Raw genomic sequence first — 17,763 nt, 5'->3', positions numbered from 1 at the left:
GATGCAGGCATGAGCTGCCACACCTAGCTATGCATAGCTAATTTTTTTTTTTTTTTTTTTTGCAACGGAGTCTCATTCTGTCACCCAGGCTGGAGTGCAGGGGCATGATCTCGGCTCAATGCAACCTTCACCTCCGGGGTTCAAGCGATTCTCCTGCCTCAGCTTCCCAAGTAGCTGGGATTACAGGTCCCTTCCACCATGTCCAGCTAATTTTTGTATTTTTAGTAGAGACAGGATCTCACCATGTTGGCCAGGCTGGTCTTGAACTCCTGACCTCGTGATCCACCGGCTTTGGCCTCCCAAAGTGCTGGGGTTACAGGTGTGAGTCACCGTGGCCAGCCTAATTTTTGTATTTTTTTGCCATGTTGGCCAGGCTGGTCTTGAACTCCTGGCCTCAAGCAGTTCGACTGCCTTGGCCTACCAAAGTGCTGGGATTAGAGGAGTGAGCCACTGCACCCTGCCAGCTTTTCTTTTAAACAGATGGGGTCTTGCTCTGTTGCCCAGGCTGGATTGCAGTTGGTTCAGTCATTGCTGATCCTCCCGCCTCAGCCTCCTAAGTAGCTGGGACTGCAGGTGTGTATCACCACGCCTGGCTCATTTTTACATTTTTTCTAGAGATGGGGTCTACCTATATTGCCCAGGCTGGTCTTGAACTCCTGGCCTCAGGTGATCCTCTCACAAGACAACATCTTTGACAGCTACTGTTCATACCCTAGCACATACCAGAATGCTGACAGCTTGTGTTTGTGAGGCCCGTGGAATTAATGGAGGCATTTCTACCCTTTCGACTGGGGCCTTATGCCTATGACTTGGTGGGTAGGGGAGATCACCTCTGTTTATAAAGAAGGAAACTGAGTTTGCATGACTCTTCCTTAAGGCAGGTCTGCCCAGCTCCCGGAACACTCTGAAAGCTGCACGCCAAACCGGTATCAGGTGCCTGCAGTCTGGAGGTTTTGGCTGCAGCCCCAGGACCAGCTTGCCCTGCGCCTCACCTGATTCTGGCTGAGATAGGAAGATGCTCGGTAACTCAGCTCTCCTTCCAGGCAGTGCAGACGAGGGGGCCGGTTTTCAGCTGGGCCTCCCAAGTTGGAACCTTATAGTTTCCAAGGTTCAAGTTTGAGGTATCAGGAGGAAGAACAGGGACCAGCCTAGGGTGAGGTTATTGAGGTGCCCAGGGTGCAACTTTTTATTTTTTTTTATTATATTATTATTATTATTATTTTTGAGACGGAGTCTCTCTCTGTCGCCCAGGCTGGAGTGCAGTGGCGCGATCTTGGCTCACTGCAAGCTCCACCTCTCGGGTTCACGCCATTCTCCTGCCTCAGCCTCCCGAGTAGCTGGGACTACAGGTGCCTGCCACCACACCCAGCTAATTTTTTGTATTTTTAGTAGAGACGGGGTTTCACTGTGGTCTTGATTTCCTGACCTCATGATCCGCCCGCCTTGGCCTCCCAAAGTGCTGGGATTACAGGCGTGAGCCACTGCACCCGGCCTATTATATTATTTTTTGAGACGGAGTCTCACTTTGTGCCTAGGCTGGAGAGCAGTGGCACAATCTTGGCTCACTGCAACCTCTGCCTCCCGGGCTTAAGCGATTCTCCTGCCTCAGTCTCCCAAGTAGCTGGCATTATAGGCACCCACCACCACGCCCAGCTAATTTTTATTTTGGTCGGGGTACGGAGTCTTGCTCTGTAGCCCAGACTGGAGGGCAGTGGCATGATCTCAGCTCACTGCAGCCTCCACCTCCTGGGTCCCGGTTCAAGCAATTCTCCTGCCTCAGCCTCCCGAGTAGCTGGGATTACTGGCGTGCGTCACCATGCCCAGCTAATTTTTGTATTTTTAGTAGAGATAGGGTTTCACCAAGTTGGCCAGGCTGGTCTTGAACTCCTGACCTCGTGATCCGCCCACTGCAGCCTCCCAAAGTGCTGGGATTACAGGCATGAGCCACTGCCCCGGCCTTGCTTTATTTTTGTGTGTGTATAAGGGAGCATGGTGGCATGACCCTGTAATCCCAGCTACTGGGTGGCTGAGGTAGAATTGTTTGCGCCCGGGAGTTCGAGATCAGCCTGGGCAACATAGCAAAACACCATCTCTACAAAAATTAAAAATACAAAAATTAACCTGATGTAGTGGTGCATGCCTGTAGTCCCAGCTACTCTGGATACTGAGTCAGGAGGGTCACTTGAGCCCAGGAGTTTGAGGCTGCAATGAGCTATGATCACAACACTGTATTCCAGCCGAGGTGACAGAGCAAACCCCTCTCTTAAAAATAAATAAATAGGCCGGGCGCGGTGGCTCAAGCCTGTAATCCCAGCACTGTGGGAGGCCGAGACTGGCGGATCACGAGGTCAGGAGATCGAGACCATCCTGGCTAACACGGTGAAACCCCGTCTCTACTAAAAATACAAAAAACTAGCCGGGCGAGGTGGCGGGCGCCTGTAGTCCCAGCTACTCCGGAGGCTGAGGCAGGAGAATGGCGTAAACCCGGGAGGCGGAGCTTGCAGTGAGCTGAGATCTGGCCACTGCACTCCAGCCTGGGCGACAGAGCGAGACTCCGTCTCAAAAAAAAAAAATAAAAATAAAATAAATAAATAAATAAAAAGATGTTGAGGTGAAAATCACATCAACATAGAATCAACCATTTAAAAGTATACAATTCAGGTCAGGCGCGGTGGCTCACGCCTGTAGCATTTTGAGGGGCCAAGGTGGGTGGATCACTTGAGGTCAGGAGTTCGAGACTAGCTGGCCAACATGGTGAAACCTCATCTCTACTAAAAATGTAAAAACTAGCCAGGCACGATGGCCCTTGCCTGTAGTCCCAGCTACTTGGGAGGTGGAGGCAGGAGAATCGCTTGAAACCGTGAGGCGGAGGTTGCAGTGAGCCGAGATCGTGCCACTGCATTCCAGCCTAGGCGACAGAGTGAGACTCTGTCTAGAAAACAAACAAACAAACAAACAAAAAATGTAAAAACTAGCCGGGCATGGTGGCCCTTGCCTGTAGTCCCAGCTATTTGGGAAGCTGAGGCAGGAGAATCGCTTGAACCTGGGAGACGGAGGTTGCAATGAGCAACATTGCAATGATTGGGCCATTGCACTGCAGCCTGGGCCACAAGAGCAAAACTCCATCTCAAAAAAATTTTTTAGGCCGGGCGCGGTGGCTCACGCCTGTAATCCCAGCACTTTGGGAGGCCGAGGCGGGCGGATCACAAGGTCAGGAGATCGAGACCACGGTGAAACCCCGTCTCTACTAAAAATAGAAAAAATTAGCCGGGCGCAGTGGCGGGCGCCTGTAGTCCCAGCTACTCGGGAGGCTGAGGTAGGAGAATGGCGTGAACCCGGGAGGCGGAGCTTGCAGTGAGCCGAGATTGCGCCACTGCACTCCAGCCTGGGCGACAGAGCGAGACTCCGTCTCAAAAAAAAATTTTTTTTTAAAGGCCAGGAGCAGTGGCTCACACCTGTAATCCCAGCACTTTGGGAGGCCGAGGCAGGGGATCACCTGAGGTCAGGAGTTTGAGATCAGCCTGGCCAACATGGTGAAACCTGTCTCTACTAAAAATACAAAAATTAGCCAGGCATGGTGGCGGGCGCCTGTAATCCCAGCTACTCGGGAGGCTGAGGCAGGAGAATCACTTGAACCTGGGAGACGGAGGTTGCAGTGAGCCAAGATCATGCCACTGCACTTCCACCTGGGAGACAGAGCAAGACTCCGTCTCAAACCAAAACCAAACAAGAACAACTGGTGGAGCACACGTCCCAGACTGGGGACTACAAGGGGCATGGCCTGGCGCTCACTCTTGCCCTTCCCTTCCCCGATCCAAGTCCCACCCATGGGCCTGGGCTTGGCCAGGTGGCACAATTGAATATTGAGTAACACACAGATAGTGAACATCAGAGTTTATTTGTGGGTTGTGCAAGACAGGAGACCTTTGGAGACCCCCCTGTTATTTCCTTGAGCCCCAGGAACTACCCATGTCTATACCCCAAGCAGCAGCAGCATGAGAACGATTAACACGCATTGAGGACCTATTGTGTGGGGGTCCCCAGAATGCCTTACATGAAGTCATGTGTCTCGTCTGAGCCCTTGGAGACAGGGCCACTTCTTGTCCCCATATAACAGATGAGGAAACTGAGGCACAAAGCGGCTAAGCCCTCAGCCATGAGTCCACAGCCAGGAACCTGGGTCCAGCCCTCCAGCCGTGCCTCTGGCCCTGGGCTGCTCCAAGCTTGGCACACATGGGTTTGAAATGTTCACAGCCCAAGGGGGCGCAGTGGATTTTGCAGAGTCTGAGATTTGCATATCAGCAGCCTGGCGATTACGGGGTTCAGGTGAGGATCCTGGCTCTGGTGCTCAGTCCTGGCCGTGGGCCCCCTGGTGAGTCACTGCCTCTCTTGGGGCCTCGGTTTCCTCATCTGTAAAATGGATGGAGACACTTAGAGAATCACTGCCTAAGCCACCTGCTCCCCTTCTGCCAATAACAGAATCTCATCCATCTGGAGAGCCACATTTCCCAGCCTCCCCTGCAGCAAGGTGTGGCCATTTCGCTCTGTTCTGGCCAGTGGGATATAAAATGAAGGGTTTCAAGGCTTCCTGGGCAGACTTCCAGGAGACACCCAGCCAGCGCTGGCCTCTGACTTTCCCTCAGAACGAGGAGGTGAAGGCTGGAGCTCTGGCAACTATTTTGTGCCATGAGGCAACCTTGAGGACAAAAGCTAAGTATGCAATAAAATGAGAGAAAAATCAGGTCCTACTGCTACTGCGGCTGAACCTGAACCTATCTGTATGGTATCCTTTTCTTACACCAGGTCTCTATTCCTCATCCCTGGGTTCACACCAGTGTAGAGTCCTTCCCCGTGCTCCCTGGTCTATGGCCTAGCATTCGACGCATCTCGTGGGTAACCCCGTCCCAGTGCCCCAGGCTGGACAGTGTCCGGTGCATTCGGGTTGCAGGCAGGCTGCTCTCCCAGCCTCCCCCCAGGGCTGCAGGTGCTGTGGCAGTGGCCATGGACCCAAAGGGGCCCCCAGGCTCTGGACAGGTTGAATAGGGGGTCCGACGATGGATACCCTGCTGAGGCTGAGCTCTGGGGCTGGCCTTGGAGACTTCAGCAGGGCGGGTGAGGTCATCTTCAAAGGATGGCGGGGACAACTCATGGAGCCCACGGCGGGTGGCCCGAGCAGCCCGGAGGAGAGTGTGGGTCAGCACAGCCACCAGAACCAGGGCGCCCGAGCCGAGGATGGAAGCGGCTGCTGCGCCTGTCTCGATCTCGAAAAGTAGCAAGGCATAGATGGACAGTGCTGCGGAAGGAAACGACTCTCATTTATTCAGTCAACAAACATTTGCCCTCCAAGCCCTCAGGGAGTTCTTGCGCACAGGGAGAAATTATGAAAAACCCTCCCACGTGACTGGAACATAGACTAGGCATCTAATTCTCCCACATCCCACACGTGCGTCATCATCACATCCATTTTACAGAGAAGAAAGCTGGGGCCCAGAGAGGTTAGGAGACTCTTCAAAGCCACACAGCCAGGAAGTGACAGAGGTGGGATTTTAACCCAGGCTGGTGGGCTCCAGAGTCTGTGCTCTGAGGCACAGGTCTGCCTCCGAAGAGGACAACAGAAAGAGACTCATTTCAGCAGCTGTGGGCAGGGGTTTCCCTGAGGAGGAGCTATTTGAGCTGAGACCCTGGGGGAAGAAGTAGCAGCTTCTGGGAGAGCTGAGGAGGATGATGGCTGCAGGGACATAGCAAGTGCAGAGGTCCTGACGTGGAAACGCCCGAGTGTCTGAGGCTCAGAAGAAAGCAAAACGGGTTCTGGCCGGGCTCAGTGGCTCACGCCTGTAATCCTAACATTTTGGGAGGCTGAGGCGGGTGGATCACTTGAGGTCAGGAGTTCGAGACCAGCCTGGGCAACATGGTGAAACCGTGTCTCTACGAAAAAATACAAAACTTAGCTGGGCATTGTGGCGGGTGCCTGTAATCCCAGCTCCTCGGGAGGCTGAAGCAGGAGAATTGCTTGAGCCTGGGAGATGGAGGCTGCAGTGAGCCGAGATCGCGCCACTGCACTCCAGTCTGGGTGACAGAGTGAGATTCAGTCTCAACAACAACAACAACAACAAAAGATAAATAGGTTGTGTGACTGGAGAAGAGAGGTGGGGGACAGATGGAGGAGTTAAGGAAGGAGTGGATGTTGGGGACCAGATGGGGGTGGAGGTTTCTTCTTCCTCTTCTTCCTCTTCTTCCCTTCCTCCTCTTCCTCCTCCTCCTCCTCCTCCATCTTCTTCCTCTTCCTCCTCCTCCTCCATCTTCTTCTTCTCCTTGTCCTTCTTCCTTCTTCTTCCTTCTTGTTCTTGTTCTTCTTGTTCTTCTTCCTTCTTCCTTCTTTCTTTTTATTTTTTAATTTTTTTATTTTTTAGTAGAAACAGGGTTTCACCATGTTAGCCAGGATGGTCTCGATCTCCTGACCTCAAGTGATCCACCCGCCTCGGCCTCCCAAAGTGCTGGGATTACAGGCGTAAGCCACCGCGCCCGGCCCTCTTCCTTCTTCTCCTTCTTCTTTTTTTTTTCTTGAGACAGGGTCTCGCTCTGTCCAACCCCAGGTTGGAAGGCAGTGGCTTGGCTACGGCTCACTGCCACCTCAACCTCCCCAGGCTCAGGTGAGTCTCCCACCTCAGCCTCCTGAGTAGGTGGGACTACAGGTGCACGCCACTATGCCTGGATCATTTTTGTTTTATTTTGTTTTGTTTTTGTTTCTTGGTTTTTTTTTTTTTTTTTTTTGAGACAGAATCTTGCTCTGTCACCCAGGCTGGAGTGCAGGGGTGTGACCTCTGCTCACTGCAACCTTTGCTTCCTGGGTTCAAGTGATTCTCATGCCTCAGCCTCCCAAGTAGCTGGGATTACAGGCACCCGCCACCACGCCCAGCTAATTGTTGTATTTTTAGTAGAAACAGGGTTTCACCATGTTGGCCAGGCTGGTCTCGAACCCTTGATCTCAGGTGATCTGCCTGCCTCAGCCTTCCAAAGTGCTGGGATTACAGGCATGAGTCATGGTGCCCAGCCTAACTTTTGTATTTTTAGTAGAGACGGGGTTTCGCCTTGTTGCCCAGGCTGGTCTCCAATTCCTGAGCTCAAGTGATCCTCTCGCCTTGGTCTCCCAAGAGGGCTGGGATTACAGGTGTGAGCCACTGTGCCCCACCGTGTTTTCTTCTAAGAGCAATGAGTAGGGGGATTTTGGAGCTGGAGAAGAATGGCACCTGTTCTCTCTCTTTTTTTTTTTTTTTGAGACGAAATTCCGCTCTTGTTGCCCAGGCTGCAGTGCAGTGGCGCAATCTCAGCTCACTGCAACCTCTGCCTCTCGGGTTCAAGCAATTCTCCTGCCTCAGCCTCTCGAGTAACTGGGATTACAGGCATGCACCACCATGCCTGGCTAATTTTGTATTTTTAGTAGAGACGGGGGTTTCACCATGTTGGTCAGGCTGGTCTCAAACTCCTGACCTCAGGTGATCCACCTGCCTCGGCCTCCCAAAGTGCTGGGATTACAGGCATGAGTCACTGTGCCCGGCCACCTGCTCTATCTCCTAAGAAGCCTCCCTAGCCAGGCGGGGTGGCTCACGCCTGTAATCCCAGCACTTTGGGAGGCCAAGGTGGGTGGATCACGAGGTCAGGAGATTGAGACTATCCTGGCTAACACGGTGAAACCCCGTCTCTACTAAACATACAAAAAAATTAGCCGGGTGTGATGAGGGGTGCCTGTAGTCCCAGCTACTCGGGAGGCTGAGGCAGGAGAATGGTGTGAACCCGGGAGGCGGAGCTTGCAGTGAACCGAGATCATGCCGCTGCACTCCAGCCTGGGTGACAGAGCGAGACTCCGTCTAAAAAAAAAAAAAAAAAGAAGCCTCCCTGTTGGTGAAATACCCATATGAGGGAATATGATGCAGCATGTAAGGAATGAGGCACCCTTCCATTCTACAATGTGGATGAAACAGGAAAACATGATGCTGACTGAGAGAAGCCAGATGCAAATAGCCACAGAGTGTGAGGTGTCATTGATCTGAAATGTACAGAACAGGCAAATCCCGGCTGGGCGCAGTGGCTCATGCTTGTAATCCCAGCACTTTGGGAGGCTGAGGTGGATGGATCACCTGAAGTCACATGATGGAGAAAAACCTGGCCAACATGGTGAAACCTGGTCTCTACTAAAAATACAAAAATTAGCTGGGCGTGGTGGCGCGTGCCTGTAATCCCAGCTACTTAGGAGACTGAGGCAGAAGAATCGCTTGAATCTGGGAGGTGGAGGTTGCAGTGAGCTGAGATCGTGCTGCTGCACTGCATCCTGGGCGACAAAGCAAGACACTGTCTCAAGAAAAAACAAACAAAAAAAGAACAAGCAAATCCATAGACAGACAGTAGATTAGTGGCTGCCAGGGATGAGGAAGGGGGAATGGGGAGTGATTGCTAACGGGGACAGCGTTTCCTGTTGGGTGAGTAAAATATTCTGGAACCAGATAGTAGCGATAGTTGCCTAAGACCGTGAATGTGCTAAATCCCACTGAATTGTACACTTCAAAGGGGTTAAAGGCTGGGCGAGGTGGGTCACACCTGTAATCCCAGCACTTTTGGAAGCTGAGGTGAGAGGCTGCTTGAGGCCAGGAGTTTGACATCAGCTCAGGCAACATAGGTAGACCAGTCTCTACAAAAAATAAGAAACTATCCAGGAATGGCAGTGCTTGCCTATAGTTCCAGCTAGTTGCGGGGCTGAGGCAGAAGAATTGCTTGAGCCCAGGACACGGAGGCTGCAGTGAGCTATGATCACACCACTGCACTCCAGCCTGGGTGACAGAGCGAGACCCTGCCTCAAGAAATAGACATAAAATACACTGGTTAAAATGCTAATTTTTTTTTTTTTTTTTTTTTTTTTGAGACAGAGTCTCGCTCTGTTGCCCAGGCTGGAGTTCAGTGACGCAATCACGGCTCACTGCAAGCTCTGCCTCCTGGGTTCACGCCATTCTCTTACCTCAGCCTCCCGAGTAGCTGGGACTACAGGTGCCCGCCATCACGTCCGGCTAATTTTTGTATTTTCAGTAGAGACGGGGTTTCACCTTGTTAGCCAGGATGGTCTCAATCTCCTGACCTCATGATCCGCCTGCCTCGGCTTCCCAAAGTGCTGGGATTACAAGTGGCAGCCACTGAGCCCGGCCTAAAGTGGTAATGTTTTTGTTATGTGTACTTTGCCACAATGAAACTGCAACTTAACTGGGTATGGTGGTGCACACCTGTAGTTCCAACTTCTTGGATTGGGAGACTGAGGCAGGAGGATTGCTTGAGCCAAGAGTTCAAGTCCAGCCTGGGCTACATGGCAAGACCCTGTCTCTAAACAAACAAAACCAGAAATACCTCCAGCAACTCAGCTCTCAGGGTCCTGTATCTCTGTCTGTCTCTGCCTGGGGTGGGGGTGAGGGTCAGGGTGGGGGAGCCAGCCTCTGCTGCCTACTGTCTGGTGCCCACAGGTTTGCCACACCCCAGGCTTGGGGGACATTGAGAGATTCACAGCCTCTCTCTGGCCTCAGCCAATGTGAATAAGAAGGGACCTTGAGGGACCAGGTGTGGTGGCTCATGCCAGTAACCCCAGCACTTTGGGAGGCTGAGGTGGGCGGATCACTTGAGACCAGGAGTTTGAGACCAGCCTGACCAACATGGCAAAACCCTGTCTCTGCTAAAGATACAAAAATTAGCTGGGCGTGATGGTGGACTCCTGTAATCCTGGGTACTTGGGAGGCTGAGGTAGGAGAATGGCTTGAACCTGGGAGGTGGTGGTTGCAGTGAGCTGGGATCACTCCACTGGGTTCCAGCCTGGGCAACACAGCAAGACTCCCTCTCAGAGAGAAAAAAAAAAAATAAATAAATAAAGGAAGGGACTTTGAGGACCTGCGCTGGCTAGCCCTCCATCAGCCTCTCCAGCATACAGTTGGCACCATTCTTAGTGGTGGTGCATCGTAGGTCGTTTAGCAGCTTTTACCCACTAGATGTCAGTAGCATCCCACCCTCAACTCTGTGGCGACCACTAAAAATGTCTCTAGGTAGTGACAAAAGTCCTCTGAGGCCAGAATCAGTCTCAGTGGGGAATTCCTGGTCTGGTCCCTATCTCTACACTGCGGAGTGGATTTGGGATCACTGACCCACTTTGGCATCAGTGAGGTCCTCATTGGGCCAAGCTCAGCCAATCAGAGCATTAATTGCTTCCCATGATGTTAGTGATTGGTGTAGGAATATTACATGGCCCAAGCTCAGCCTATCAGAGTCAGCCCTGAGACTTTAGCTTGGGCTATTGGGACAGATACATTTTCCTGCAGTGTCTCGGGTATTGGTAGGAGAGGGGCCCAGAACACGAGGGGGACCTTTTTTTTTTTGGCACTTCCCAGGCTGTTTATATGCGTTCTCTGGCTCTGTACTATTGCTTTGGAAGATATCACACTGCGTGATGTCCGACATATGAAAGCAAGGCCAAGGACTTTTTTTTTTTGCTGGAAACATTTTGAAAGGGATTTTGTAATTATTCTTTTAGTTCTAGCTAGCAATGAATGGATGATTGGTTGGATGTGCTTAGGAATTCTTGCTGAATGAGGTCACCTAGCCTCAAAAACAATCTAAATGGGAGGTGAATGAATTCTCAATTTTACGCTTAGTGAGGCTGACATAATGTTACCTTTTTTTTTCTTTTGTAATTGTTCTTGTATTTTAGAATGAGGAGATCTTATTCCCTAGGTCTTTAATATTTCTGTCGGCCTGTGCAAAGACTCATGGCTCCAGGCATCATGTCAAAAGTGCTTACAGATAGAGTCAACTTTCTCAGAGAGAAGCCCACTCAGGGAACAGCAGATGAAGAGGTGAAGTGACAAGCATTTCTGTTTCTTTTTTCTTTTATTATCATTATCATTTTTGAGACGGAGTCTCGCTTTGTCACCCAGGCTGTGCAGTGGCACGATCTTAGCTCACTGCAACCTCCACCTCGTGGGTTCAAGAGATTCTCCTGCCTTCAGCCTCCTGAGTAGCTGGGACTACAGGCATGAGCCACCATGCCTGGCTAATTTCTTTCTTTTCTTTTTCTTTTCTTTTCTTTTTCTTTGAGATGGAGTCTCGCTCTATTGCCCAGGCAGGAGTGCAGTGGCGCGATCTCAACTCACTGCAACATCCACCTCCCAGATTCAAACAATTCTCCTGCCCCAGCCTCTGGAGTAGCTGGGATTACAGGGGTGTGCCACGATGGTTGGCTAATTTTTGTATTTTTAGTAGAGAGGGGGTTTCACCATGTTGGCCAGGCTGGTCTCAAACTCCTGACCTTAAGTGATCCACCCGCCTCGGCCTCCCAAAGTGCTGGAATTACAGGTGCGAACCACCACACCCGGCTGAGAGGCATTTCTGATAACCTAATTTGAGTACCTGGATCCAGCCGCACCTGAGGCCAACTTCCCTGATAATTTCAGATGCACAAGTCATCCATCCCTTCTCCTTTTTTAGAAAAAAAAACTACCTCTGGAGCATTTCATTAAGTCAAACAACAAAAGTTATGCAGCGTTCCGTGCACTTCGTATATATAAATTCCCACAGTGAACCTTAGGCTCACATCTCATTAAAAATATTTTAAATATGTCTTTTTATTTATTTATTTTTTGAGATGAAGTTTCACTCTGTCGCCCAGGCTGGAGGGCAGTTGCGCGATCTCAGCCACCTCTCAGGTTCAAGCAATTCTTCCATCTCAGCCTCCCGAGTAGCTGGGATTACAGGCACCTGCCACCAGGTCTAGCTAATTTTTTTGAATTTTTAATAGAGGGGGGATTTCAGCATGTTGGCCAGGATGGTCTTAAACTCCTACCCTCAAGTGATTCACCCACTTCAGCCTCCCAAAGTGCTGGGATTATAGGCGTGAGCCATCACGCCCAGCCTAAATATCTTTTTAAACTTCTATTTTTCTATGGTGGGACTATAAAAAAAACAGTAATAGCAAATCCTGTTTCTCATTCAGTGGGATATTTTTTCTTCCTGTAAATCAGATTGTTTACAGGGCTGGCAGGGACTTATATATGATTCAGCGTTGAGTCCCCAGCATCATCAACACATTTGTTTCAAGATTAAAACAAATATAAGGCATTAGGAGTCTCTTGAAAGACACTTAATGATTTGGTTCCTTTACCAGCCCGGATGGATGAAGAAAGTTGATTGAAGAAAAGTTATTATAAATCAGGAAGGAAGGACAGTGTGGTACATTCTGGCATCTGGGGTATCCTTTTTTTTTTTTTTTTTTTAATTTTCTCAAGCCATTTTTGAGCTGGAGATTGATATTCGTAACCAAAACAGCTTTCACTCATTCCAACCTGTAAAATGCTATTTTCTTTTTTTTTCTGAGACAGAGTTTTGCCCTTGTTGCCCAGGCCGGAGTGCAGTGGCTCGATCTTGGCTCACTGCAACCTCTGCCTCCAGGGTTCAAGTGATTCCTCTGCCTCAGCCTCCTGAGTAGCTGAGAATACAGGGGCCCGCCACCACGCCTGGCTAATTTTTTTGTATTTTTAGTAGAGACGGGGTTTCACCATATTGGCCAGGCTGGTCTCGAACTCCCGACCTCAGGTGATCCACTGGCCTCAGCCCTTCAGAGTGCTGGGATTATAGGCGTAAGCCACTGCACCTGGCCAAAATGCTATCTTTAGACACCACCCAGGCCATGAAAATTTTTGTTCAAACAAATGTATAAAACTGATGAATCAGAAGTGTTCTGATGACAACTAGCATTTGTGGAGTCCCTACTGGAGTCAGATGCCATCCACAGGCTTTTTTTTTTTTTTTTTTTTTTTAATGAGACAGGGTCTCGCTGTATCTCCCAGGCTGGAGTGCGATGCAGTGGTGCAGTCATGGCTCACTGCAGCCTCAACCTTCTGGGCTTAGGTGATCCTCCCACCTTAGCCTCCTGAGTAGCTGGGACTACAGGTGTGTACCACCACACCAAGCCTAAGTCTCCCAAATTGCTGGGATACAGATGTGAGCCACTATGCCTGGTCCTGTGGGCTTTCATGAGGATTAAATCTCAGAATCTCCTCAAGTGGTTCTGTGAGGTAAAGACAGTTATTCCCATTGTACTGATGAGGAAATCAAGGCACAGAGAGAATTTGCCCAAGGCACCAAAGCAAGGAAGTGTCAGAGCCTGGAGCTGAACTCAAGGAGACTGTCTGCGGAGTTGATCCCAGTTAGGGGACCATTGCTGCTCTCTACCCAACCCCGGATCCTATGCCCCACGTTCTATTTCAGCACACACCTGCTAAGTAGACAGAGATCCCACAGCAGAAAAGGCCAAGGGCCACGTGTCTGAGGAGGCGGCAGTCATAGAGAAACCAGTCTGACCTGGAATGAAGGGAAGCAGGAAGATAAAGGGTTCAGGAAGTGGAGCTGGTGGTGGCAGGTCAGTGAGGACAGGGAGGGAGAGCAGCTTAAATGAGACAAGGACCCAGCTTTCAGGGACCCAAAATCTGTGAGTACCTAACCATCATCCATCTACTCACCCACCCATTTATATCCATTTACTTATCCACTCGCCATCTATCCATCCATTCATACATCAACTCATCCATCCATCAGCCCATCATCCATCTATCCACCCATTTATCGATTCATCCATTTATCCACCCATTCATCCATCTGTCCACTCATCCATTCATCCACCCATCCACACATCTGCCCATTCACCCATCCATCCACTTATCCATCCACCCACTTATCCATCCATCTATCCATCCATCCATCCATCCATCCATCCATCCATCCATCCATCCATCCATCCATCCACTTATCCATCCATCAACCCAGTCATCCATCCACTCATTCATTCATCCATCCACTTATCAATTCATTCATCCATCCACTTATCTATCTATCCATCAGCCCCATCCATTCATCCATCCATATAATCATTTAGATATCCACCATCCACCTATCTGATATCTATCCATTTATCTATGCTCCATCCATTCACCCATCCATTTTTCCAAGTCAGTGTCCACCATCCATTTACCATCCATATTCATTGATTATTCGACCAGCACTCAGATACAGCCTTCCATTCATTTAACCATGTGCTATTAACCCATCCATCCATTCATTTAAACACCCTCCGCTATCTTATCTATCCATCCCTCACCCACCCATCCACTGGTCATCCATCTCCCATTCACTATCCATCCACCCCTCATCCATCCATCCATCCATCCATCCATCCATCCATCCATCCATCCATCCATCCATCCATCCCTCCTTCCTTCCATCCATCCACCATCTATTCTCTTTCCCCTGTAATCCATCTATATACATGAGTCCACTCAAACACCCAACACTCAGGAAGCAGCTACTATGTGCAGATACTTGCTACACACCTGGCTTCCATTATTTTACAGACCACAAGCTTCTTTGAGAGATGAGGAAACTGAGTTTCACGTGCTGTTATTGATGGTACAAACAGCGACCCCAAGAGGTGAGACTGATTGAGGAGGAAATGGAGGCTCTGAGAGCTTCCATCCTCACTCAGCTCCCACCAGTATAATGAAAGTGGACGCCTTCCCTTCCTGCCGCCTTCCCTCCTGTCCCCTTTTCAGCACAGTGGCCAGAGGTGGTCATTAAAAACCTAAATCAGATCACCTTCCTCCTCACTCACAACCCTCCTACGCAGGAGAAATCCCAAAGTCCTATCCCCTCTCTATCCCGTCTCTCTTCTTTCCTTCTCAGCACTCATTACCATCTGCTATTATTATTATTAGAGATGGGGTCTCACTATGTTGCCCAAACTAGAGCGCAGTGGTTATTCATAAGCATGATCATGGCTCACTGCAGCCTCGACCTCCTGGGCTCAAGAGATCCTCTTGTCTCAGCCTCTCAAGTATATGGAACTACAGACATGCACCACCACACCTAGCTAATTATTATTTTTTTCTTTTTGTACAGGGAAAGTCTTGCTATATTACCCAGGCTGGTCTCAAATTCCTGGCCTCCCAGCACTTTGGGAGGCCAAGGTGGGTGGATCATTTGAGGTTAGGAGTTCGAGACCAGCCTGGCCAACATGGTGGAACCCCGCCTCTACTAAAAATACAAAAATTAGCTGGCTGTGGTGGTGTGCACCTGTAATTCCAGCTACTCGGGAAGCTGAGTTGGGAGAATCGCTTGAACCTGAGAGGTGGAGGCTGCAGTGAACCAAGATAGCGCCACTGCACTTCAGCCTGGGTGACAGAGCAAGACTCTGTCTCAAAAAAAAAAAAAAAAAAAAAAAAAAAAAAAAAAAATTCCTGGCCTCAAATGAATCCTCCTGCCTCTGCCTCCCAAAGTGCTGGGATTGCAGGTGTGAACGATCACGCCTGGCTCTTGTTATGTTTCCTTATTTTCTGTGACTCCATGAGAGCAGGTCTGGGTCTACTTGGTCCCTGCTGTGTCTCTGATGCCCCGAGCCAGACCCAACCCCCTGCAGGCAGGCACCCAACACATGTTTGCTGACCCATGGGACCCATGCATTTCATTGTCCCTTGGGTGGAAGGTGTGTGGTCTGACTAGGATCTACCCCAGTAGCGGAAGTTCTCATCTGCTCAATTTCACAGAATTCTGGTTTAGAATTTGGGCTCCTCTCCCTGGACATTCTGGAGGGAAACACTACCATGTGGGACAGCGGGGTCCTCAGCTCAAGGAGGGTTCCTCCTTCTGCAACCACTGCCCCTAATAGAGGTCCCTCAATGACCACATCCCTGAGTTCAGGTCCCTGAGGAAGGAACTCAATTTCAGGCCAGAACACAGGCTCTGGCTGGCTCTACCCAGAACCAAGTTCAAGTCCAGCACTCTCCCGCCCCCTACCCACTTTCAAGCCAGACAACCTTAGAGTTCAGCCTCCCCTGTTTGAGATCCAGGCAAGCTGATCCTGGACCCTCTTTGGGCCTCAGTTTCCTCATCTGCAAAACGGGAGACACAGCAGTGGTTGCGCCTGCCGCAAAATTTAACAAATATAGAATGGAGGGAGGGAGGGAGGAAGAGAGGAAAGGTGGGAGGCAGAGATGCACGGAGTGGTGGGGAGAGGGAAGTGGGGAGGGAAGCTGTCCCCCCAGCCTGAGGCCAAAAGAGGGAAAGAAGCTCATCCAGGTTCACCCAGCCCCCAGCCGGGCCTCCGGGGCGGTGAGGCCGGTCCTCCTACCTCCTGGGGCCAGGCCCCCGCGCCAGCTCGGCGCCCAGGTGGCCACAGAGCGCAGCGAGCAGCAGGCAGGTGAACCCCAGCACCAGCACGAGCGCGGCCAGCGCGGCGGCCAGCGGCAGTAGCGCCCCGGCCGTGTCTTCGGGCAGCCCGGGGCCGGCGCCCAGCTCCTGGCCCAGCCCGTCCGCGCGCAGCCCCCGCAGCTCGGCGCGGCCCGCCTGCAGCTGGAACAGCAGCTGCGCGCCCAGCGCCGTCAGCACGGCCGCCGCGATGCCCAACAGGGTCATTGCGGCCAGCACCCGGCCGCCGTAAGAGCGAGACATGGCGAGGGTTCCCGCTGGCCGGGGGAACAGTTGAGGAATCGAAGTGGTTTTAGGGGGCAGGGGAGTTGGGGGGAGTCCGAGGGTCCCCAGGGGGTCCCTGAGGGGGCGGGGCCGCAGGGAGTGTCGGGGGCTGGGCTGGGGGTCGCCAGATGGACAGGGGCTCCGGGATGCTGGTCGCAGCGGGGACGCCGAATCTCCGCGAAAACTTGGGACAAAGTCTTTTCTCCTCCCTCCTGGGGCCCCGCGGGCGCCCCCTCTTGGTCCGCTGGGACTGGCTGGGCGGGGCCTGGCACCGGACACAGGGCGGGGAGGCCCCACGAGGGACTGGATCGCGGGAACCCCACAGCTCTCTAAGCTCAGAAAAGGGCACCACCTCGCCCCCTGCCGCCCTAAGCATCGATTTTATTGTTGTTTAAAACAAGAAAAAGGAGGCCTGGCGCGGTGGTTCTCGCCTGTAATCCCAGCACTTTGGGTGGCCAAGGCGGGCGGATCACAAGGTCAAGAGTTCCAGACCAGCCTGGCCAATATGGTGAAACCCCGTCTCTACTAAAAACACAAAAATTAGCCGGGTGTGGTGGCCGGAGCCTGTAATCCCAGCTACCTGGGAGGCTGAGGCAGGAGAATTGCTTGAACCCAGGAGGCGGAGGTTGCAATGAGCTGAGATCATGCCATAAATAAATAAATAAATAAATAAATAAATAATTTAAAAAAATTAAAAAACAGAAAGGAGGCCGGGCGCGGAGGCTCTTGCCTGTAATCCCAGCACTTTAGGAGTCCTAGGTGGGTGGATCACTTGAGGTCAGGAGTTCAAGACCAGCCTGGCCAACATGGTGAAAAAAAAAAAAAATTAGCTGGGCGTGGTGGTACATCCCTGTAGTCCTAGCTACTTGGGAGGCTAAGGTGGGAGGAATGTTTGAATCATGGAGGTAGAGGTTGCAATGAGCTGAGGTTGCACCACTGCACACTCCAGCCTGGCTGACAGAGTGAGACTCTGTCTAAAAAAAAAAAAGAGAGAGAGAGAGAGAGAAAGGGCTGGGTGAGGCGGTTCACGCCTGTAATCCCAGCACTTTGGGAGGCTGAGGCAGGAGGATGGCTTGAGTCCAGGAGTTTGAGACCAGCCTGGACAACATAGCCAGACCTCATCTCTACAAAAAATAAGGAAGTTAGCCTGGTGTGGTGGTGCAGGCCTGTGAACCCAGCTACTTTAAGGACTGAGACAGGAGGATCGCTCGAGCCCAGGAGGTC

General features: G+C 51.2%; 1 protein-coding gene across 2 annotated transcripts; it reads right to left on the bottom strand.

Moving 5' to 3' along the window:
* Positions 1–3,879: 3,879 nt before the first annotated feature.
* Positions 3,880–16,758, bottom strand: TMEM221 (transmembrane protein 221). 2 transcript variants are annotated; one of them, XM_007995724.3, is made up of 4 exons: positions 16,199–16,754; positions 13,295–13,380; positions 5,063–5,293; positions 3,880–4,410 (listed from the first exon to the last, which is right to left on the bottom strand). In XM_007995724.3, exons 1-4 carry the CDS (start codon positions 16,516–16,518, stop codon positions 4,349–4,351), a joined length of 699 nt encoding a protein of 232 aa, XP_007993915.3. In that variant the 5' UTR covers positions 16,519–16,754; the 3' UTR covers positions 3,880–4,348. The 2 variants fall into 2 exon arrangements, with proteins under 2 accessions (XP_007993915.3, XP_007993914.3); XM_007995723.3 differs by having other exon boundaries at positions 3,880–5,293; positions 16,199–16,758.
* Between the last annotated feature and the right edge of the window lie 1,005 nt (positions 16,759–17,763).

Source organism: Chlorocebus sabaeus, chromosome 6 (assembly GCF_047675955.1).
Source record: "Chlorocebus sabaeus isolate Y175 chromosome 6, mChlSab1.0.hap1, whole genome shotgun sequence".
NCBI classification, from domain to species: Eukaryota; Metazoa; Chordata; class Mammalia; order Primates; family Cercopithecidae; genus Chlorocebus; species Chlorocebus sabaeus.
Note: the sequence above shows the minus strand (reverse complement) of the source record. Positions and strands in the feature narration are given on the sequence as shown.

What these genes read in the sequence shown, in the direction of transcription:
- TMEM221 (XM_007995723.3), bottom strand. Translation starts at nt 16,518, where the DNA reads ATGTCTCGCTCTTACGGCGGCCGGGTGCTGGCCGCAATGACCCTGTTG. An exon ending in CGGGGGCCTGGCCCCAGGAG is followed by an intron (nt 13,381 to 16,198) that starts GTAGGAGGACCG and finishes CCTTCATTCCAG; the next exon opens with GTCAGACTGGTTTCTCTATG. An exon ending in GATCTCTGTCTACTTAGCAG is followed by an intron (nt 5,294 to 13,294) that starts GTGTGTGCTGAA and finishes TTCCTTCCGCAG; the next exon opens with CACTGTCCATCTATGCCTTG.